At 45.4% G+C, this 22321-nt stretch overlaps 2 protein-coding genes and 1 long non-coding RNA gene across 5 annotated transcripts in view; 2 read left to right on the top strand and 1 right to left on the bottom strand.

Moving 5' to 3' along the window:
* LOC147646572 (maestro heat-like repeat-containing protein family member 7) overlaps positions 1 to 22321 on the bottom strand; it is a 386235-nt gene that overhangs the window by 47248 nt on the left and 316666 nt on the right. The window lies entirely within an intron of this gene.
* LOC147646575 (uncharacterized) overlaps positions 1599 to 22321 on the top strand; it is a 252919-nt gene continuing 232196 nt past the window's right edge. The window contains exons 1-5 of one of the 2 annotated variants that reach the window (XR_015281839.1): positions 1599 to 1767; positions 1879 to 2112; positions 2410 to 2576; positions 2727 to 3554; positions 3816 to 4525. This is a non-coding gene — a long non-coding RNA (uncharacterized LOC147646575). Of the gene's footprint in view, positions 1768 to 1878; positions 2146 to 2409; positions 2577 to 2726; positions 3555 to 3815; positions 4526 to 22321 lie in introns of those variants that run through there. The other variant, XR_015281838.1, reaches the window with a different exon arrangement.
* LOC147646581 (endogenous retrovirus group PABLB member 1 Env polyprotein-like) lies at positions 10134 to 17584 on the top strand. Its single transcript, XM_086873286.1, has 4 exons — positions 10134 to 10184; positions 10833 to 11500; positions 16890 to 17009; positions 17581 to 17584. Exons 1-4 carry the CDS (start codon positions 10134 to 10136, stop codon positions 17582 to 17584), a joined length of 843 nt encoding a protein of 280 aa, XP_086729412.1.

Genomic DNA, 22321 nt, shown 5'->3' with positions numbered 1-22321 from the left:
TTTCTTAGATAAGGACCATGTTCAGCTGAGTGGCAGTGAAGCCAAATGGCAATCCTGGAATCAATTGTCCTGTACACAATCTCCTCCATCCACGTGGAAGTTTACTCACGGGCACACAGGAGGAAGGAAGGAACCCAAATGCATCATTGGACATAAAGTCAGACGTGTTGAGGGATGAAGCAATCTTGCAGAGATATGGAAAGCTGCCCTGAAAACCCAGTTCAGGGAGAGCCTGAGCTATTTTGTGCTTCTAGGCCTGAAGATGCTCAGGATCTTTCCCAGACGCTCAGCAGGCTGTAGGATTGTGCCTGAATCTGGCTCTGGAAATGCCAGTGCCTCAACTGAGAGCTGTGGCAATGATTTCCATTGCATGGAGAGGGGCCACAGTCCTGCAAGAGTCTTTCAGCAGAGCAAACAGCAGCCTGGAGGGTGGGCAATGCTGCATCTGTACCACTGCATGCTCATCCTTCACCACAATGCAGAGCTGCCCCCAAAGCTGCCATGGATCACTTTTTCGATTTCTCCTGTTGGATATATTTTGGAGAAGTTGTTCAAGGTGGCTTTAGGTGGTGATCCCGTAGGAAGCAGCCATGTGCCTGCTGTGATATCCTTACAACCAATCCTAACTTCTCATTTACTTTGGTTTGCTTTGGGGTTTTTAATCGATTTGTTTGATTGGTTTCTTTGGGTTTGTTTGTTTGTGTTTTTGTCTGCTTTGGTTGGAGTTTTTTTCCTTTTAGAAATGACTGGTGAATTTGGCACAGCCAAACTCCAGAAAATGTAAACCAGGCTTGACTTTCCAGAAATTGCTTTTGGCTGGCTTTAGCTGCATTCCCCAGGATCACGATCACCAGTAGATATTTGCAGGTTTTGCCCTGCATCATCAGCTTGCCTAGACTTTGCTCAGTGTTTCACCAATGGAGAAGACAATGGATATTTTGCCAAACCTCCTTTCAAACAACAAAACTCGGGGCAGCACGACAGAAAAGAAGAAAAGAAAATCTTCCCCAGTTAGAACAAAGACAGAGTCCCACCATTTTCCCCTCCACTTTCATTTCTTTTCTCCATTTAGAGGCAAACCTTCCATCTCCAAAAGCTTCCATCTCTCACTTCCTGATGCCGTTTGCCACCCTTTAGCCTCGACCCCCACGGATCTGAGTGCTGTCCATGTGGGGCTGGGGATGCTCAGCCTGGAAAGAGAAGGGGCTGGGGAGGCCTCCCTGCAGCTCTAGGAAAGATGGGCACAGAGAGAAGAAGGCTTTCAACTGCAGGAGTGAGATTGAAGTTGGATCTAATGCAGCTGCTCTTTTCCACTCAGGCTGCTGGGCCACTGGCCCAGGCTGGGCACAGAGGCTGGGGATGCTCCATCCTTGGCAACATCCAAGGCCAGCTGGGAGCAGGGCTCTGAGCAGCCTGTTCTGGGGGAAGATTGCTCAGCTTGGAACAAGATGGTCTTTAGGGTCCCTTCCAAGCCCAAGCACCCAGGGATTCCATCATTCTAGCATCTCCCTTGTCCACTTCAGCCTGGGCCTGGGCTCCTGGCACTGATGTCACAGTGCACGCTCCAGCTAGAACTTCCAGCATCCAGCAACGGCCACAACACAACCCTTGGCTCCTTGTGTCAGCACGCTCTTCACCCTGCTCCAGGCCTACCCCTGTCACCTTGCTGTCACCTGCTCCCTCATACCCCCAGCAGTCCCCAAAGCTCCCCGTTGAGTGCATTTTGCTCTCCATCCCTGCAGGATGTCTGCATTTGCTCCAAAGAAGGTATGGTACTATTCCACGGAGGTGGACACCCCGCAGCTGCCTGGCTGGGCTGGAGCTCTGTGGGACAGTGTGGGAAAGGGACCCCACTGGGAGATTTTGCTACCTCTGCAGGCTGCCACAGACACAGAGGAGGAGATGGAGATGGATGTGAAAGAGATGGAGGAAGAGATGGAAGTGGATACACAGATTGATACAGAAGAGGACATGGAAGTGGATGGACAGGAGACGGGAGAGGAAGAAATGGAGGTGGACATGGAAGAGCACATTGAGGAGATGGAGATTGATATGGAAGACGAGGAGGAGGACATGGTGTTGGGATGAAGAGCGATGCCAGCAGCAGAACAGGCAGGTGCTCCCCACAAGCAGAGTGGGTCCTCTGCTGCCAGGCTGGGGCTGGGCTGGGCACTCCCTGCTCAGGGACACGCTAGCCCATGCACTGGATTCTGCTGGCCATCCCTGGCCTGGCCTGGGCTTGCTTTGGGCCACACAAGCCCTGTTCCAGTGCCTGGGCCACAGCCCCCAGCCCCAGCCAGCCTCACTTCTGGCAGCAGAGTCCCACTGTGCCAGTGTCCCAGCCTGGCAGCACATGGAACACCCCTCCATGCCTGACTGCACTGACCGTGCTACTTGTTTTTCTTCCAGGACTGAGGCACATCCCGGACACAGATGCCACCCTGCTGTATATACGTTTTACAGTTGTTGTGTTCTGATAGATGTTTTAGAGTTTGCTGTAGTGTTCTGTAAATACGTTTCATGTAGTTTTGTTAGATATGTTCTTAGGTAAATAGGTTCTATAGTTTGTTGTTGTTGTTACCAATATTCTTACAATGTAAATATGTTGTGTAGTTCATTCTTGTTCCTTTTCTTCCACCAATAAACATTCTTTGTTTTTCACACCCCAGTTCTCTTTGCATTTGCCTCGGGCACATTTGCAAAGTTGTGCTTTCCACTCGCTCCAGGTTCCCAGGGCTGGATGTCCCTGCGGGAGCTGGCACAGCCACCCCAGGAGTGGGCTCCCTGTGCACAGGGGGTCCCACTGACAGAGCTCACCCTCTCCTTGCAGTTTCTCTGCACACACTTGGTAGCTGGAGGGGCAAATCCCAGTGGGCCCTGTCCCATGGCATCCCACATGGGAGCAGGGCTCAGCCTCATCCATGGCTCTTCCCTGGCTAGCCCCAGGGCTAAGGAGGCTGCACTGGGCTGCGGGCAGCCTGCTTCCTGGGCACCCTGAGTGGCTGGAGCCAGCCTGGAGGGAGCCTCAGCACAGGGGCCTCTGGCCCACATGCACCAAGATTTCCTTTGGAAACCCCCTCTCTCACCACACTCTGCTACAAGCAAAACATCAATCGTTCCTCCTAGTTAAAGGGGAGACCTTAATCGGCACAAATTTGTCCCTTGGACTTTCTAGCCCAGCAAATGTCAGCACTTGTAATCCCTGTTCTGCACTCCCTGCTCGGGCACCAAAACATTGGAACCTGCCAGAACATCTTGAATTAGCACCAACCTGCAGAGAGCTACAGGGGAAGAACAACCCCCAACCACACAGGGACATTGATGGGCTGGGGCAGAGCTGAAACTAAAGTATTTTAATGCCAAGAGACAGGATTTTTTATTGCTGAATTCATTCTCCCAGGACAAGAATGAAAGCTTTCAGTCTCCTCACCTGCCACACGTCTATTGCCAAGGTTTGCTTCTGGGTTATGACTGATTTTTATTCATCTCTTCAGAACTCTGATGCTCTTCCTGCCTAAGGTGCAGAGATGATATTTCAGCTATTTCAGAGCCAGGTGAGCTCAGCACAGCTTGGGCAACACGCAGAATTTCCAGACCCACAGATTCAGGCCATGCAAACTGATACTTTTTCATCGCTGTGCAAAGATCACTGCAAGGATGTCAGTGATGTACCACACACTGCTCAGAGCTGTCCCTTCTATCCAGCTCTCCCCAGTCACTTCACACACTTCACTCCCAAGCACTTTCTGATAGAGTTCAGTAGCAGATGGGATTTCATCCTGGCCTTTCTTCATTTTCTCCTGAGCTGTCTCCAGACACCGTGTGTGGGCACTGCAGCAGCATGAACGTGGCACCTCCCTGACACTGAGATTCATGTCACAACTTTTCATCCAAAGCAGCAAAGAAATGATTCCCACTGGCTCCCACACGGCTCCCTGGCAACTTTGTGCTGCTGCAGCTCCAGCACCAGCCCTGGTGCACAGCAATTTCAGGAGGAGACACACCAAAGGAATCAGCCATTCCCAGAGAAGAAACATCTGTTTGCATGGCCCAAATCCCCACAGCACTGCAGACTGTGCTGACCCTGCACACTCTGCATTTGCACTTCAGCCTCTGTGCCTCACTTTTCCTCTCACTAAAGTCCCCCCAGTTTCCCTCATGCTCACATTCCCAAGAGAATTCAAAGCAGCATTAGGAGCAGGGAGAGATGATGGGAGCTGTCCCAAGGCTCAACAAAATTTCTCAGGCCTGACAATTCTAGCCAAGGACAGAGGAAAAACCTGCATGAAAGAGGTGTGAAATCAAAGCAGTCATCAAATTTAGGTAGAATGAGAGAAGCTAAAGAGGTTTTCAATATTTGCAACAAGATTAGCAGCTCCAGGCACAGGAGGGATGTGACATTTTCCCCACTGTAACAACTCTGGGATGCAAATTGCATCTCAAATCCTTCTCCCCAGCTCTGGGACTTGTTCAGCCACCCACATGGTGCTGAATTTTTCAAGCAAAGTGGAAGCTGGTCAGAGAGGTGGCTTGCAAATCCAAATCACAGAGGACAGCTTGGAAGCAGCAGCCAGAGCAAAGAGAGGCAGAGCCTGGCCCTGGGGTGCAGCACAATGTTGTGGTTTAGATTTGCTAATTTCGTTTCCCAGCCAACGCACCAAATAAATGTCATGGTTTTAAAGCAGTAGCTAAAAAATTACAAGAAAACTTACTTATTTCTTGCTGTGAGATATACATTAGAACAAGAGCAAAAGAGACTTAAAAGGAATAAAGAAAGTTTTTTAACAGAACTACAAGAATAAGAAAACCAGAATAACTTCCAGAAAACCTCTTTCTCCCCCACTACCCAACCATTCCTTTGTTCACATGAAAACATAGAGACAAAAAACTTGGAACTTTGGTGTTTAAAACACTCCCAATTACTGCTAGAGTCTTTTCATCAGCTTTGTAGAGAAACAGAAGTCTTCTGCTAATCTATGGAGTTTTTCGCAAGAAAACCATTTCTGTTATAGTTTTCTATTTCTCTGATGCCAGCTGCCTGGAAAAAATCTGTCAGCAGTTCACTCCTCCCATTTCACATCACTCTGAGGTGTGTTATGGGTCAAATGAGTCTTGGGATGTCATTTTTAAGGATGAGTTATTCAAAGGCAAAAGTTCTCTTCATCTGTCTCTGTGAGCCTCCCTGGAAAGAGAAGTTTTCTCTTTGCCTCTCAAAAGGCCACAAATCTTCAACTATTACTTCTCCCTCTGTTTCAGTATCTCACAGCATCACAATCACTTCACTATTTGCTCAAATTCCACACTTTGAACACTCCATTCCTCCCAATATACTCTGTCATGAATTAAAGGAGCTCTTTTTCAGCACACTATTGTCCATCTCCATAGCTTTAACAGAAAAATATTTCAGTTTAATTAAAGCATCTCCTTATTCTCTCTTCCGCATCTAAAACTTAACTCCTTTCATCACAGTTTTTGATGGTTTTATGATGTCGTCTTTATGTTGATTGTCTGTCTCTCTCTGTCTCTCTGGGAAAAAGGAGTAATCTGTACGTTTTATCCAGGTAGTAAAAGAATTAAAGTCTTGGAAAGCTGCAGATGTTGATGGTGTCAGGTTTCAGTCCAGCAGCAGAAACTGCAAACCAAGCCAGGCCGGCCGGCTCCGTTTCTCCCCCCCGCCCTCTGCGGCCTTGTCCGGCCTGGAGGGGGGAGGAGGCCGAGACAGAGCCTGTTACCTCGTCAGAAGCCAGAAACCAAAGAGAACAAGAGAGCTGTCATAGGGTAGCTTTACTTTTAAGACAGCTTAGAAAGAAGAGAAGTTGAAGCTGCTAGTGGCTGATGGGAGTTTTTCCTCCTGACCAATTATGAGTCATTTCCAAGAACTGACAGCAGATCTGACTATTAAAAAGTGAATTCAACTTGTAAACACCCCCTTAAGAAGTACAGACAGAATTCTCTTATTCTCTTTGGTTTCCGGCTTCTGAGGAGGTAACAAGGCTCTGTCTCAGCCTCCTCCCTCCCTCTCCAGGCCGACAAGGCCGCGGGGTGGAGGAGAGGAGGGGGAAAAGAAGCAGCGCTCGTCAGCCAAGCTTGGTTTTCAGTTTTAGCTGCTAGACTGAAACTTAACACCATGAACTCTTGCAGTTTTCCTAAAGCTTTTAATTCTTTTACTACCTGGATAAACATACAGATTACTCCTTTTCTCAGAAAAACAGAGAGAGACAATCAACATAGAGAAGACATCATAGAACCACCAAAAACAGTGAAGAAAAGAGTTAAGTTTAAATAAGAAAGAGAGAATAAGGAGATGCTTTACAGCTGAAATATCTTTCTGGTAAAGCTATGGAGATAGACAATAATAGTATAAAAAGACTCCTTTAATTCATGATGAGTGTTGGGAAGAATAGAGTATTCAAAGTGTAACTTTTGAGCAAAAGACAGAGAGTACTTGTGATACTGTGAGTTGCTGGAATTGAGTTGAGTGAAGATTTTGAAGCTTTGGGGGGCAAAGAGAAAACTGTTTTCCAGGAAGGCTCACAGAGACAGATGAAGAAGACTTCTGCCTTTGAATGACTTATCCTTAAAAATAAAATCCCTAAGCTCAGTGACCAATACACACCTCGGAGAGATGTGAAATGGGAGGAGAAGATCTAATGACAGATTTCTGGGCAGCAGGCATTAGAGAAATAGAAAACTATGACAAAAAATAGTTTTCTCGTGAGAAACTCCGTAAGCTAACAGAAAGAGACTTCTGTTTCTCTACAAAGACTGATGAAAAGACTGTAGCAAGAATTAAGACTGTTTTTAACCACCAAAGTCCTAAAGTTATTTGTCTCTATGTTGTCATGTGTACAGAAGAATAGTTAAGATGTGGAAGATAAGGGGGTTTTCTGAAAGTTTATTCTGGTGTTCTTATTCTTGTAGTTTGTTAATAAACTGTCTTTATTCTTTTTAAGTTTTAAGCCTGTTTTGCTCTTGTTCTAATCCATATCTCACAACAAGAAATAAGTAATTTTTTACTTACTGGTTTAAACCCACGACACCTGGCAGCCTCAGTGACTGTGGATTTATTGACATCTCAGCCCTACAAGATTCCCATGGGAATTATGGGACCAGTGATAATAAATGGAAAAGCTGTGGGCGCAATAGTGTTGGGACATTCATCTGCTAGTCTAATGGGACTGTTTATTTTACCTGGAGTAATTGATGTGGACTATTCTGGTGAAATATATATCATGGCATATACACTGGCACCACCAGCCAGAATTGATAAGGGACAGCGAATTGCACAACTGGTGCCAGTACCACAATATACCCATCAATTGACACCACTGAAAAATCAATTACAGGGTACGGGTGGATTTGGTTCTACAGGAGGACTTACATTGCTTACCCTGGGCTTAAACACTCGACCCAAGCGAAAAGTTGTTCCCAATTATAACCGAGAATCCCACCAATTAGAAGGACTATTGGATACTGGGACAGACTCAAGTATTGTTGCTCCACAGTATTGGCCCCAGGAACGGCCTTTGTTGTCCAGTATGGTTACTGTTACAGGGGTGGGAGGCTTAACTTTGGCAAAAAGGTCTCCACAAATCCAGATTCAATTAGATGGGAAGGTCATCAATTCTGTTTTGTCAATTGTTCCATTACCAGACAAGGTTCAATGTCTAATAGGGCGAGATATTTTGTCCCAACTTGGTGTTATTTTGACCAATGAGCACCCTTTAGAATAGAGGCCATTGTTTGGACTTTCCCACTCCCACTTAAATGGATAATTCAGGAACCAGTATGGGTTGAACAGTGGCCTTTAAAAAGGGAAAGTCTGCAGCAAGCTCATCTATTAGTGCTGGAACAATATCAACAAGGACATTTAAAGTTGTCAACAAGTCCTTGGAATGCCCCTATTTTTGTTATAAAAAAAAAATCTGGAAAATATCGATTGCTGCATGACTTACGTGCAGTAAATGAACAAATGGAGCCAATGGGGGCGCTACAACCTGGTTTGCCCAATCCTGCAATGTTTCCAAAAGATTGGCCCTTGTTAATAATTGATTTAAAGGATTGTTTTTACACTATCTCACTGCATGAACAGGATACTTGCAGATTTGCTTTTACCTTGCCCTCATTAAATCGAGCAGAACCAGACAAGAGATTTGAATGGACAGTTTTACCACAGGGTATGCGTAATTCTCCTACCTTGTGCCAGCTTTATGTTGATAATGCTTTGCAACCACTACGTGTTCAGTGGCCTACAACTATTATTTCTCATTATATGGATGACGTTCTTTTTGCTCAGTCACAACCTTTTGCAGATTAACAAGTTAAAGACATTCAAACACAACTACTTCAGAATGGACTGGTTGTTGCACCTGAGAAAATACAGCAGTCATCCCCATGGAAATATCTCGGGGGGACTTTAACTGAGCAGTATGTTGCCCCTCAGAAACTGTCATTGAACATGTCACTTCATACTGTTCATGATGCTCAGCAATTGCTAGGAGATTTGCAATGCCTTAAACCTGTTGTGAGTATTTCTAATGAACGTTTACAACCCTTATGACCTTTGTTGAAAGGTACTGATCCTACAGCACCTATACAGGTCACCAGTGAACAACAAGAAGCTCTCAATAAAATAATGGACGGTATCCAGACAGGTGTTGTTCGTAGGCGAGATCCAGATTTGGACATTAACCTTTCTGTATGGTTTGGACTTCAACATCTCATCGGTGCTTTAACACAGCAACAAAAGGAAACAGGGGAGATATGGGTATTAGAGTGGTTGTTGCCACCACTACAACAGAGACATACCTTAATTCAAAAAATTGAAATTTTAGCAGATTTAATAAAACAAAGGTAGAAGCGATTCTGACAAATTATGGGTGCAGATCCAGCTGTAATTCAGATACCAATAAAAAAGGACACTTTAGACTGGTATTTAATTCACAGCTCCACACTGCAAGAAGCATTGCTTGACAACAGCAGTGTGGTCAGTACTGAGGAGGTGCCTCGAATACCACTACGATGGATAGGCCAGCAGAATTGGATTGAAAAGCCCAAACGATCATTTGTGCTGTTACCAGGGGCATCAACGGTGTTCACTGATGCTGGAAAGAAATCTCGCACAGCTGCTGCTACATGGCAAAATTCACAAGGACAATGGAATCATCACATTATTCCAGCTCAAAAGGAGGACACATTACAAACTCTGGAATTAGTCGCTGTTGTTTGGGTTTTGGTGCAGTTTAAGGGTCCTGTTAATGTGGTAACTGATTCTTTATATGTTGCAGGAGTGAGTGAACGTATTGAAAAAGCAGACATAAAGGAAGTAAAAAATCCTTGTTTATATGAACTGTTTTTGCAGCTTCAAAGAGCAGTAAAGTTGAGGACTGCTGCCTTTGCTATTATCCATATTTGTAGTCACAAATGGGATGTGGGTTTAGGAGAAAGAAATGCTAGGGCAAACCGATTGGTCTATAAAGATCCAAAAACAGGACTGTGGGGAGGTCCCAGCAAGGTACTGTATTGGGGACGTGGTTATCTTTGTGTGTCTACCCCCACAGGGCCTGTCTGGGTGCCGAGCCGATGGACTAAACCTGCTGATCCCAGGGATTTACCTTCAGCTGATCCAGAAAATTCTGCAGATACTTCTCACTCTCTACCATCAACATAGAGACGGGATCTGATGGACTCTCACATGCAAATCTTGTGTACAGTACCAGAGTGTGAATGTTATCCTTTTGTATGTTACATTTGTAAAGTGTGTAAAGAAAAGTGGTGGGCACATTCTAAGTGGGGTCGATCCCCAAGAGGGATTTGTACAGAGTGTTACAACTTTGAAAGAAATTTCACTGAGGTTGCATTACAGGAAGATGTGCAAACAGGACAATTTGAAAAAGGATCTGATAGATGGTGGGAGATTTATGCTTTTGGGATAAATCCAGAAAATTATTGTTATCATCCTAATACCCCTTTGCCGTATATTATTGAAATAACCACAATACACTGTCATAAAACACTTACACAGGTCAGGTGTGATATTCCAGGGGTAAAAAATAAAAATTGGGAGCAATTCTTAAAACGGCAGTCTCGAGAGAAAGGGTCTTTCCCTGAAAGTCATCCCTGCTGCTGAGAAGATGGAACAGCCCGTGGTTCGAAGCAACCGAATCGACGGGCAAGGCAGAGGGGTAAAAGAAAAGGGAAGCAAGATCTCACATGGGATCCAGCCAAGATGCTGGCTGAACTGCCACAATCCTTTTAAGGTTCTTAAAGGACTACCTCTGATCAAGTTGTTATGGTGGTTTACCATGATAAAGGGAAATGAAGGGTTTTTGATTGACATGGAAGAGAGACAAAATACGTGGGTAACGTGGGCTAATCAAACTAGACAGGATAATTATTGCCTTTCAATGGCCACCCCTTCAGATCCTTTTCGAACTTGTTTAGTGGGCGCACCTTTAGATGATTCACTCAATGCCACAATGTTTAAAAAATGGACAAAGAATTGGAAAATGCCCAAGGAAGCAAACAAAACATTATGTGAAATCCCATCAGGTAGATTCACGATCAATATTTGTGACACAGGTTTAATCCCAGCAAATCCCATTGGTGCTCAAATTTGGTACATTGCTACAGGTTTAAATGTTACCGGGTCAGAGCCACGAGAGTTAAGACTGTTAGGCTCAGCCCCTGGCAATTATTGGTTAACTTTTGTCAATTGGGCTAGGAACAATCATGCAAAAAGGTCTCATGGGCCAAATGGTACAAATATTTCTCCACAAAATTTGCTGTATTTGCAGAATAATGATGCATACTGTGGCAATTGGTCTCACAAGGTAAATTCTAGCAGTTCACCTCTGCAATTACCACCTGGTATTTTTCTAATCTGTGGACATCGTGCATGGCAAGGACTGCCAGCAAACATTTATGGAGGGCCTTGTTATTTTGGGAAATTGACATTGTTTGCACCCACTATACAGCAACTATTAGGAGCCAATAGAACCAGGTTACGAACAAAGAGAAGTGTGTTCCAATTGGGGCCAGAATGCAAGGATCAGGTTGAACTTTGGGAACGTCCTACAGTGATTGTGTCATCTCTTTTTACACCTGGAGTATCTAGTGCTCAAGCCTTAACACAGTTACGACGACTGGCATGTTGGACAGGAAAACAGTTTAATATTACATCAAAGGTTTTGTCTGATTTGCTTTTGGAAATGAAGAGTGTTAGGCATGCTGTATTGCAGAATAGAGCTGCTATTGATTTTTTACTATTAGCACAGGGCCATGGCTGTGAAGACTTTGATGGAATGTGTTGCATGAATATTTCTGACCATTCAGTGTCTATTCATGCTCATCTCCGACAACTACAGAACAATATGAAAATATTAACCATGGAAACAAATCCATTAGAGGAATGGTTTCAATCCCTAGGTCTCACTGGATGGTTAAAATATTTGGCACAAATGGCAATTGTTATTATATTGATCATTGTGATTGTGTTACTGTTTATTCCTTGCATACTGCAATGCTTGCAAAACATGATGAAAAGGGCTACTTCTACAGTTTTGTTAGTACAAAAAGAAAACAGGGGAATTGTAGAGGAATGGCTAGAGAGCAAAGGTCATGTTCCCATGCAGCAGTTAGCTGGGAAAGAATGAGACAATAGAGTACAGTTGGTGTGAGATGTTGCAAGGTCAGGAAGGCCTTAGTGATAACTGTTAACAGAGAACAGGATGCTGTGATCAGAAGAATGTGAATTCAGCATAGAAGAACGATCACAGGAATGTGGAATTAGGTGGAGTTGACCTTAAATAAAAATATCCAATAATGAGCTTGTTTTAACACTTTGTATGAGCCTAATTATTGATGCTATATAAGTGGTTTTAGAGTTACCAATAAATGAGACTTGCTGATCATTCATATTGAGTGCTGCATTTCTCCCGCCGAACTCATCATTTATGTCCAAGTTCTAAACTGCAAATTTTCACACTCAAGACACAGTCATGAAGAACATGTATTTCAATTTTCTATTCCTTTAACTGCAGTGTAAAATATCTTAATATTGGAAAACATCCATAAAATCTCTCAAGGAAGGCAGCTAATGGATCCTTTTCACTAGCACATGAACAAACTAAGGAACTAAAATCAAAGCTGAGTTCTCTTTTTCAAAAGATCAGTTACCTCTTTCTTACTCCAGTGTTATAGAAGATTTTTCACTACACATTTGGGGGTAATTTTTATCTTTCATATTTTGGGGGGGGGTTTTTTTGCTTGCTTTTGTTGTTTTTGTTGGTTTTTTTTACAGAAAACATGTCCTAGAAAAGGCATGTCCTTTGCTCCTGGTTCCCGTGTGGAGCAGCTCCCTTCCCGCTGGCTGAGCTGCTCAGGCAGAGCCCGGCAGCTCCTGGCCCTGCAGGGCTGAGGCTTTTCCCCGTTGCTGGGCACAGACTGATGGAGCAGCAGTGCTGAACACGGGCACACGCAGAGGGAGCAGAGCAGCTGCCTTTGCCCACCTGAAGCTCCAAGGCCAAACTCTGAGCAGGCACGGCTGCAAGAGACTCGCAGGCCCCCTGTTGGCTCTGCTGCCCCACTTGTGCCCGGCCCAGCTCTGCGGGAGGCAGAGGGAGAACAAGGGGCAGCTCCCTCCCAGCCCCAGCCCAGGGACCCCTCCAGCCCCGGGCCTTGGGGCACTGTCAGCACCCGCTGCTCCAGCCACGGCTTCTGCTGGCACTGACAGCAACAACCAAACTGGGGCTGGTCCCGAGGGAGCAGCAGCAGTGCCTGCATCTGATCCCTCAGTCTGGGGCAGCCCCCTGGGGGAACAGAGGGCACAGCAAGAGGGACAAAACCAGTCAAGGTCAGAGACTGGGAAGAGCCAGAGCTGGGAGCAGGAACAGCTGCTTCATTGAATCCTGGAGAAAGCTCTTGGCTGGGTCAAAGCACTGAAAGGTGTGAAGAGCAGAGAGGAGGCCACACCAAACAATGCTCCTGTTTTCACATTTCCCCTCTCCATGTCCCAGAAGGAATTGAATGAACTTATTCTTCTCTCCCAGTTGTCTCCTTCAGCTTGAGCAGCTCAGCACCGGGAGCTGAAGGAGCTGAAGCCTCAGGCCACAAGAGCTGAGCAAGAGGGGGCTTTTGGACTAAAGTAATGCTGCTAAGTAATGGACCTAGCTGAATGCAGCAGATAGAATCCTGGTATTATAGAATCCATTCTGCTGGAAAAGACCTCTGAGTTCATCCAGTCCAGCCAGTCACCCAGCAGCGTCAAGCCCCCCACTAAACCTCGTTTCTGAAGTGCCAAGGTCTGCACAACAGGCCCTGAGTGAGGCCTGAACAACAGGCCCTGAGCCAAAGGTGATCTCTGAATGAACCTTCCAGCCAAAGGTTACCTGTCCATCTGCTCATTACTGAAATATTCATGGTCATGAACACTGTGATAGATGTATCCACTCATCAATGAAACATGGATTGACCTTTCTGTGTTTAGAAGCCAGACAAGGCCATGAAATCCGACATCTGGCCTTGTTTGGGGTGTATGGTCAGGGTCTTATTCTTTGCCTGCAATCCTGCTGAATGTGTCTTACTTTCCTACAGTAGTAACATTCGGGGACCTCTCTCCGTGGGGTAGGGGCTGCCTTGTGAGTGCTTTTCTGTTTTCTAGGTAGTGTTTTAAACTTACCTTGTGTTTGTTCTTGGTTTTGGACTTCTTTGACCGCAGCTACCAAAACCTTAGCTTACAGTCTCTGTTTTTCATCCTCCCTTCTCATATATACTTTTTGAGCTTCCCTCAGAAGCTCTTGGAGGTTTTTATCTTGTTACCTGTCAATATTTTCTAATTTCCTCCTAATGTTTTCCCAGGATTTGGCATAACACCCTCATCCTGGCTGTAAGAAAAACAGATAGCAGTTTACGATTGGTTCAGGACCTCAGAGCTGTAAATGTTAGAACCCGAACCAGATTCCTGGTGGTGGCCAGTCCTTACACTTTACTGAACAGGCTCTCACCTAAAGATGTATGGTATAGTGTAATCGATTTAAAAGATGCTTTTGGACTTGCCCTCTAGATGAAAAGAGTAGAAATTTCTTCGCCTTTCAGTGGGAGGACCCGGACACAAACCGAAAGCAACAGCTGAGGTGGACGGTCCTCCCGCAGGGGTTTGTAGAATCCCCAAATCTGTTCAGACAGGCTCTGGAACAACTACTCACCCAATTCATTCCAGAGGAGGGGACAAAATTGTTACAATATGTAGATGACTTGTTAATTGCCGGAACGACGGAAGAAAAGGTGAAGAAAAGCACGATTTCTTTACTGAATTTCTTGAGACGGAAGGGGTTAAAAGTATCTAAATCCAAATTGCAATTCACAGAGCCCGAAGTAAAATACCTTGGTCATTGGATATCTCAAGGGAAAAAGAAATTAGACCCTGAGAGAGTAGCAGGGATTCTTGCACTCCCTGCCCCAAAAACAAAAAAGACAGATAAGACAATTTTTGGGGCTCCTGAGATATTGCAGACAATGAATTAAAGGATTTAGTGAAAAAGTAAAATTTCTGTATGAAGGGTTAAACACTGATAAGTTGAAATAGACTGAGCAAAATGAATTTAATTTTCAGAAATTAAAGGATGCTGTTGGGAAGGTAGAATTAGAAAGAAATTATAAATATGACTTTGTAGCCAGAAAGGCTAAGGAAGAAATACAAATGATAGCACGGTTTGAATAATTCAAAGAAACCAACCGGGCTGGTATGCCAGAACACATTCTTTCCTGCAATAAAACCAAGCTGAGGCCCCTCATCCCAGCCTTATAAGGAAAGGTCTGAAGGACCCTGAGATAACTAAAAATATGCAAAAATAGCGATTTCTATAGGTTGTACACAAATGTTACTATATTAGTATACTTAGAAAGATTGGTTAGAAAAGGAATAGAATATTCAAAGGTATAGGTTATATAAGTAGTGGTATAGAAGAGCTCGGTCTCTTTTTTCTCTTGCTTGCTCTTTTTTTCCGTCTCTCTTGCGCTCTCTCTCTTGCCCTCTCTTGCTCTCTCTCTCTACCTCTCTACCCCACGCCCTGAAATAAACTTCTAACACTTAACTCGATTATAGAGGTCTTTGCCGTGTCTCTGACCGTCCCCAGAAAGCGTCTCCTACAGATTGGCGAGCCAGTACCGTGAGCAAGGACCACGCTGCTTAGCAGCGAGTTGGGCCGAAGCTCTTTAAAGTTGCAAGGGGAGTTCCTGAGTCCAGAGACGCTGAGGATCGGTGTCTTTTGGAGCTCTGGGAGACTCAGCCCGGGAGTGGAGCACAGCGAGGTGCCTGGCACCGCTTGGTGCTGTGCTGGAAAGGGGTTCTGAGCTCGCTGCAGTGTTGCAAAGCAACAGCTAGAAGCGGAGCTTGGTGAAGGAACCCGAAAAGCAGCGTCTGGAGCCGCAGCAGGGGAGCCTGGCCAGCCCCCACGAGAAGCTGGGATTGGATACGCTGTTTTCTCCGGTACTGAGGTTAGTGCGCACAAGTTTTAATCATGGGACAATCTTACTCTATTCACGACAGAGACCTCTATAAGCGACTAAAACATTTATTACGCTCTGAGTCCAATAATTTACCGAAACAAGAGCTAAAAGATCTTTTAGAATGGACTCTACTTAACTTCCCCAACGCTGACCGTTCAGCTGTATTTACTAGAGATTTTTGGGACACGGTCGGTATTAAACTCTTTAATAATATCTCACACCGCGATATGACAGCCGCGCAGCTAGTACCAGCGTGTAGAGCTCTCGTAGAACTCTTTCATAATAAGCAACAACCATCAGTGGCTGTCGCGTCAGATCCGGTCCCTACTACACATTTGTCCCTGGCCACGGAGACCCGAAACGTGGCCAGGCCCGTTCCGGCCCCCCGAAACTCAGTGACTCCAGCATCCGCAGTTTCGCGCGTCCCTTCCCCACCCCCCCCAGCCCCCGTGATTTCGCAATCTGTTCCGGTGACCCCATCCCCCTCGGCGGACCCTGCGGCCCCCGCCCCTGCTCCCCCTCCCCCTCCCGATACTGTTCCCGCCCCCAGTGTGGCAAGCGGCGAGCTCCCCGCTCTCTCAAGAAACCCTGTCTCCGCTGTCACAACCCCCGCGCTGCCCACCCCCGGCTCTGCCCTCGCGGTGCACCCCGCCCCTCCCGCTCCCGTCACCGGTGCGACCCTGCCCCTTGACTCCGCCCCTGCGCCTCCGCCCAGCGATGTCATCGTGGCTCCTCCCCCCGTCGGTGCTGTCGCCTCAACTCCACCACCCCTCCTCCCCACCGGAGAATCTCCCGCTCCTCCCCCGCTGCACCCTGCGGCCGTCATCGCGGCTACCGCTTATATTCTATCTGCGCTACAAAACCACACTGCAGCCTCTTCCCTAACTCTTCCACTACCTCCTGTCACCGCGGAGTCAGCCCCGCCGTCAGCAGCGGGTCACACCTCGGCCCCTGAGCCGACACAGACCACTGCTGCCTCGAACATCTCGTTGTTTCATTTTTCTCCGCCTCCCGTTTCGCCGCGGCCCGCAGACGTCCCAGCCTCCGCTGCCCGGTCCACCCCGGCCCCCTCAGCTCCTTCTGCTGTTTCTCTCTGGCCACGCGGTCCCGAGCCGCAGCAGGTCCCGGTTCTGCCTGCCACGAGGGCCGCCACCACCGACCCTGGACCGGAACTTACACAAACGCAGTGTCAACCACAGGTTTCCACACGGTCACAAAACACCGCGCTACTCCCGCCAGCGTCTGGTCCTGTGTATTCCCCCGATCCTCTACCAGACCCGGCTGTAATATCACCAAGAACTGCCGCTTCGCTGTCAGATGCCCCCGCGCATTATAACCGCGAACAACCGAAACCTGCTTCCCTGCCCTCGTCCGTGCCGCAGCTCCCAGAGGCTTATCCGCAAGTGCAGCATCCCGTTCTGCCCCCTGACCGTCCCCTATCGCAGCTACTGTCAGCCGACACTACAACTACAAGGCCGCCGCTACACCTGGCTACACAAAAGGTACAAAAGGAAGGGGGAATTTCTAACACAGTATCTGCATTAATAAATACAGGAGAGACAGTGAACTATTCTATGCATGCAACAGCTAATCCCCTGACTTTACCACTTCAAAGTGAGATTGTAAAATTCGAAGCTCCACTACACATAAATTCCCAAGAATGTTATGATGATAGCCAACTTACAAACTGGCTGGAAGTCAAAAGACAAATTTGCAAAGAAGAAAACATAAACCCCCTAGCAATGCCGGTGTTATTTAGTCAGCAGGCGGGCGGTCCAAGAACATGGACAGCTATTTCACCCCAGGAGATAAAAGAACTGCGAAAAGCGATAAAGGACAGTGGCATTTGCTCTCCATATTTTAAACAACTGCTGAAAAGTACACTAGAAGAGCATACTCTTACACCCAATGACTGCAAAAATATTGCTAGCATTACCCTTACAGATTCGCAATTTATGCTATGGGAATTGAAATGGAAGAGACTACTCAGAAATGTATTGGACAATTATAGACGTAGTAATGATCCAGATTTGCGTGCTCTCACCCTGTCAAAGCTCACAGGTGAACCTCCAGATGACCGAAATGAAAATCAGATAAACCTGCCTAGGGTAGCATTAGATGACATCAAAAAAATGGCACGGCGAGCCTTCTTGCAAATTCAGCCTGCTGGAACTTTTGAAAAAGCTTATAACCTTATTAGCCAAGAAGCCTCTGAGCCATTCACAACATTTGTGGATCGTGTAATTCAAGCTGCTGAACGCCAGTGTGGTGATGATATAGCCCGTCCAATTATGATACGGGACATTATCGAAAATAATGCTAATGCCGAATGTAAGAAGGTGATCAAAGCCCTGGGAAAAGAAAAGCCAACAGTGCCAGAAATGATAGACGCTTGTAACAAAATAGGAAGTCCACAACATGTAGCAGCAATTCAAGCAACTGAATTGGGGAGAACCTTAGGGGAGAAGCTGGAAAAAGCTCTTTTAGCACAAACATCACAAGCTGCAGTAATCGCGGCTCAAGCAGAGGCACGAGATCAAAAGCTCACTAAAACCCTACTGCACATCGAAGTCTGCTGAAACCTCCACACCAGCCAGTGACCCTGCAAAAAAGAGCCAAGAAGCAGACGCCCAAGCCTGATCTACGCAGAATCTTCAAGAAGAAAGTGATCTACCAGAAGCAGCTCAAGAAAAAAAAAAATGGAGTTCTGTCGTTTACCCAAGTGCATGTTGTTTTTATCTTTTTGTTTTAATCTGTATAGTGATAATTGTAGTTTTAATAGCTATACCTTGTATACTCCAATGCATGCAGAAACTAATGAGTAGAATCGTATCTAATATCTTAGTTATTCATAGACAAAACGGGGGAGATGTTGGGAAGGTAGAATTAGAAAGAAATTATAAATATGACTTTGTAGCCAGAAAGGCTAAGGAAGAAATACAAATGATAGCACGGTTTGAATAATTCAAAGAAACCAACCGGGCTGGTATGCCAGAACACATTCTTTCCTGCAATAAAACCAAGCTGAGGCCCCTCATCCCAGCCTTATAAGGAAAGGTCTGAAGGACCCTGAGATAACTAAAAATATGCAAAAATAGCGATTTCTATAGGTTGTACACAAATGTTACTATATTAGTATACTTAGAAAGATTGGTTAGAAAAGGAATAGAATATTCAAAGGTATAGGTTATATAAGTAGTGGTATAGAAGAGCTCGGTCTCTTTTTTTCTCTTGCTTGCTCTTTTTTTCCGTCTCTCTTGCGCTCTCTCTCTTGCCCTCTCTTGCTCTCTCTCTCTACCTCTCTACCCCACGCCCTGAAATAAACTTCTAACACTTAACTCGATTATAGAGGTCTTTGCCGTGTCTCTGACCGTCCCCAGAAAGCGTCTCTTACAGATGCATTCATAACTGCCCCCGTACTAACTTTACTGGATACCAATAAGAATTTCAATTATTCGTAGATGTGAATAGACAAGCAGCACAAGGAGTTCTGACCCAAGAGTGGGCAGAAAAAAGAAGCCCATAAGGTTTCTCTCAAAATTTTTAGACCCGGTTAGTCGGGGTTGGCCTACTTGTTTGCAAGCAATTGTGGCAGTGGCTTTATTAGTAAGAGAAGAAAAAAAAAAAAAAAAAAAAAAAAGGGGTAACTTTCGGAGCTCCCTTGATAGTCTACATGATGTAAGAAATATCTTACAACAAAAAGCGGAAAAGTGGTTGACTGATTTGAGGCTTCTGAAATATAAAGCCATCTTAATCAGCTCGCCTGGTTTAGAATTAAGAACCACTACTGCGCAGAATCCTGTACAGTTCCTGTTTAGAGAACCAACAGAGAAACTATTACACAATTGCATTAGAACTGTAAAATTGCAAACTAAAGTTAGACCAGATTTAGAAAATCAAGAGTTAGAAAGAAGAGAAAAGTAGTTTATAGATGGATCCTCGAAAGTTGTTGAGAGAAAAAAAAAGTCAAGATATGCTATAGTGAATGGCATATCAGGAAGCATTGTGAAATCAGGCCCCCTGAAAGCAAGCTGGTCTGCACAAGCTTGCGAGCTTTATGCTCTCCTGAGAGCCCTCCAGGGGTTGAAAGGAAAGAGGGGGATCATCTATACAAATTCGCGGTATGCTTTTAAAGTAGTACATACTTTTAAGAAAATTTGAGAAAAAGAAGTCTGATAAATACGAAAAGAAAAGAGTTAATCCATAAGGAAATCATTCGACAAATTCTACAAGCTGTCAGAGAACCAAAAGAAATATCAGTTGTCCATGTAAAAAGACACCAAACAGGATGGCAGTTCCACACCCGAGGTAACAACCTGGCAGACAAAGAGGCAAAACGAGCGACTTTGTTAACCAATCTGCAGAAAAGATTAATTCCCCAAAGCACAACACTAGGATTTGCCATACACCAAATGCAGCCTGGGGATAAAGTCCTGATCAAAGCTTAGAAAGAGCTCCCCCTCAACCCTCACTAGGAAGGACCGTTTCTCGTCCTCCTGACCACAGACACAGCTGTCCGGACTGCAGAAAAGAGCTAGACACACTCATCTCGAGTGAAAAAAGTAACGGATTACAACTCCTCCGAGGGGAAAGTCACCACACCTCCGAGAGAGCTGAAAATCAAACTCCGGCGTCATCACAAATGACAAGTGACGACCAGATAAGTTGTATTAATCCTGATTGTAATTATTTTCCATTTATCCACTTCGAGTGTGCTTATTGTAAACAGATTTGGGTAGCCCACTGTTTAAGAGAGTACAAACCTAAAGGATTGTGCACAAAGTGTCTAGAGAAAGAACAGGAGGAGACTAGCCGTTTCTTAACACTTGCCACCCGGGCGGGGTCCTTAGAACTAAACTCTCCTGAGTGGTTCCTATTGTTCCAAAAGAAGTTAAGAGGCCAGTTAGATTCCAAAGCCAAAGCTTTAGAAATCGAGAGCCGAAAAACAATTAAAGTTTAAAGTACTGTGTAAGACAGACCCAACTAAATCGTCTCGGTGGGCTACTTTCAAAAGAAGACACGCCTTAAAGACTACCAGGGCCCCTGAAGACAGTCCCTGCTGCCGAGAAGATGGCAATCCCCGCCGTATGTTCCTATACGGGCGAAGGGCAAGGCAGAGGGATGCAATGGTGGAGAATCCTGATAGTCCTGAACCTAGCCGTGTGCTTGGCCGAGGGAACGAGTCCCGAGGTACCTCCAGGGGGAGAGTCCCCTGGGGAAGTGTGAGCAGTGTCAGACTGCCACAGAAACCGGACGAAAGATTGACTGTCCTCCAGAACTGCAGAAGGGGATGTGTTTTTCCAACGGCACTCAGTATAAGATCTGTAAATTAAAGGGGGAGGTCTGGTGTTACTGCTCAAAGGCAAGTTTTAAAGACGGGCAGTTTCAAACTCCTGAAAGACAAAAGATCAAAACTACCCACTTCAGGTACAAGAGAGAAGTGGGAGGGATTCCTCCGATTTCAATTTATAGTCAATGTAATAAAACCATCTAGATCAGAAGAAAAAGACAATCCACCTTTGTAGCATATTACAAAATCAATCCTATGTTACAATAAAGCGAACTTGAAAACGTGTACTATAAGTGGAAAAATGTATTAAGAAGATAGAAATTTAAAACATGAAACAAAAGCTTCCTTCAATAATGAACCAATAATTTTAGATTTGTTAAAAAGTGAAGTTGACCGGGTATGTTTACAATTTGACCAAGTATTCTGTTTCTCCAGAGATGAAGACGAGTTAAATCCTAAAAGCAAAATATCAGACTGGGAGAAAAGTGAATGTGGTTAATCTCACACTCATCCCTCTGTAAGATTGAATAAAATAATACGAATTTTTAATGTGGTCAAATTATTAGGTGGGGGACTGTAATAAAGAATTGGATGAATAAAAATTCGAAAGAAAAGGTTTAAATAAAGTATATGTAATTGTAAATGATGAAAATATGGAATGAGAAATCCTCCTCCAGGTCGAGGCAGGATTTCTCTTCCAAAGCAACAGATTGCAGCCAAGCACCCAGATAACAATCGCAAGCAGGCACATCAGCGCCGAAAGAATGGGCAGGACACGGGCCATCGAACAAACAAAGGAACGGGCCCGGACGAGATATCGCCGAGCCCGAGCATCTCCGCCCTGACCACCTGTGCTGGAGAAATGGAGAAACTAGACAAAGGAAGAGGAGCCAGCCGAGATAGCCATCGGCTCCAGGATGGGTGCCACCACTCCACCCTAATGGCCCGGACCAAAATGATATCAAAAAGACATCCTGGACCTCTTTACATATGAGGAGCCTCTGCCCAACGTCTATTGACTCTATTCCCCAGTGCCAGGAAATCTATTCTTCGAACAATCAAGAACCTCTTAGCAAAGGGTGCCTGCTTGGAATTTGGCCTCGGGACACAAACTTCCTATAAAAACCCAGGCCAAAGGACTCTCAGGCGTGGATTTGGGAGCATCTATACCTTGCGTATAGACCCTGTCCACCCAGCGCTGCGCTGCTTATTTTATTGTGGTTTTTTTTTTCTCTTTGTTCGAATTTATTATTGTTTGATAATAAATTTTCTCTTTTATATAACCCGAAATTGCCTTTGCATTTATAACAACTTCAAATTGCCTCCATTTGTGGATAAAAAGAGTTTGGACCCAGCAGTCCTAATAAAGGAGCCAGAGTGTGGGTCCAGAGGCCAAATGGCCCTCCCAAGCCAGCTGAAGGAACAGCTCTGGGCAAAGACAACACTGTTTGAATCCTGAGACCTGGGCAGGAACAATGGGAATATGTCCCTGCAGCCAAGTGTTCTCTGCCAGAACAAGTCGAT

The sequence above is a fragment of the Cyanistes caeruleus genome, unplaced genomic scaffold (genome assembly GCF_971803275.1).
Source record: "Cyanistes caeruleus unplaced genomic scaffold, bCyaCae1.hap1.1 HAP1_SCAFFOLD_91, whole genome shotgun sequence".
NCBI classification, from domain to species: domain Eukaryota; kingdom Metazoa; phylum Chordata; class Aves; order Passeriformes; family Paridae; genus Cyanistes; species Cyanistes caeruleus.
This window is presented reverse-complemented; position numbering and strand designations above follow the sequence as displayed.

Coding starts and splice junctions, on each gene's coding strand:
- LOC147646581 (XM_086873286.1), top strand. CDS start 10,134: ATGGAACAGCCCGTGGTTCGAAGCAACCGAATCGACGGGCAAGGCAGA. Junction 10,185..10,832: donor TCGACGGGCAAGGCAGAGGG/GTAAAAGAAAAG, acceptor TGGTCTCACAAG/GTAAATTCTAGCAGTTCACC. Junction 11,501..16,889: donor ATCATTGTGATTGTGTTACT/GTTTATTCCTTG, acceptor TCCGTGCCGCAG/CTCCCAGAGGCTTATCCGCA.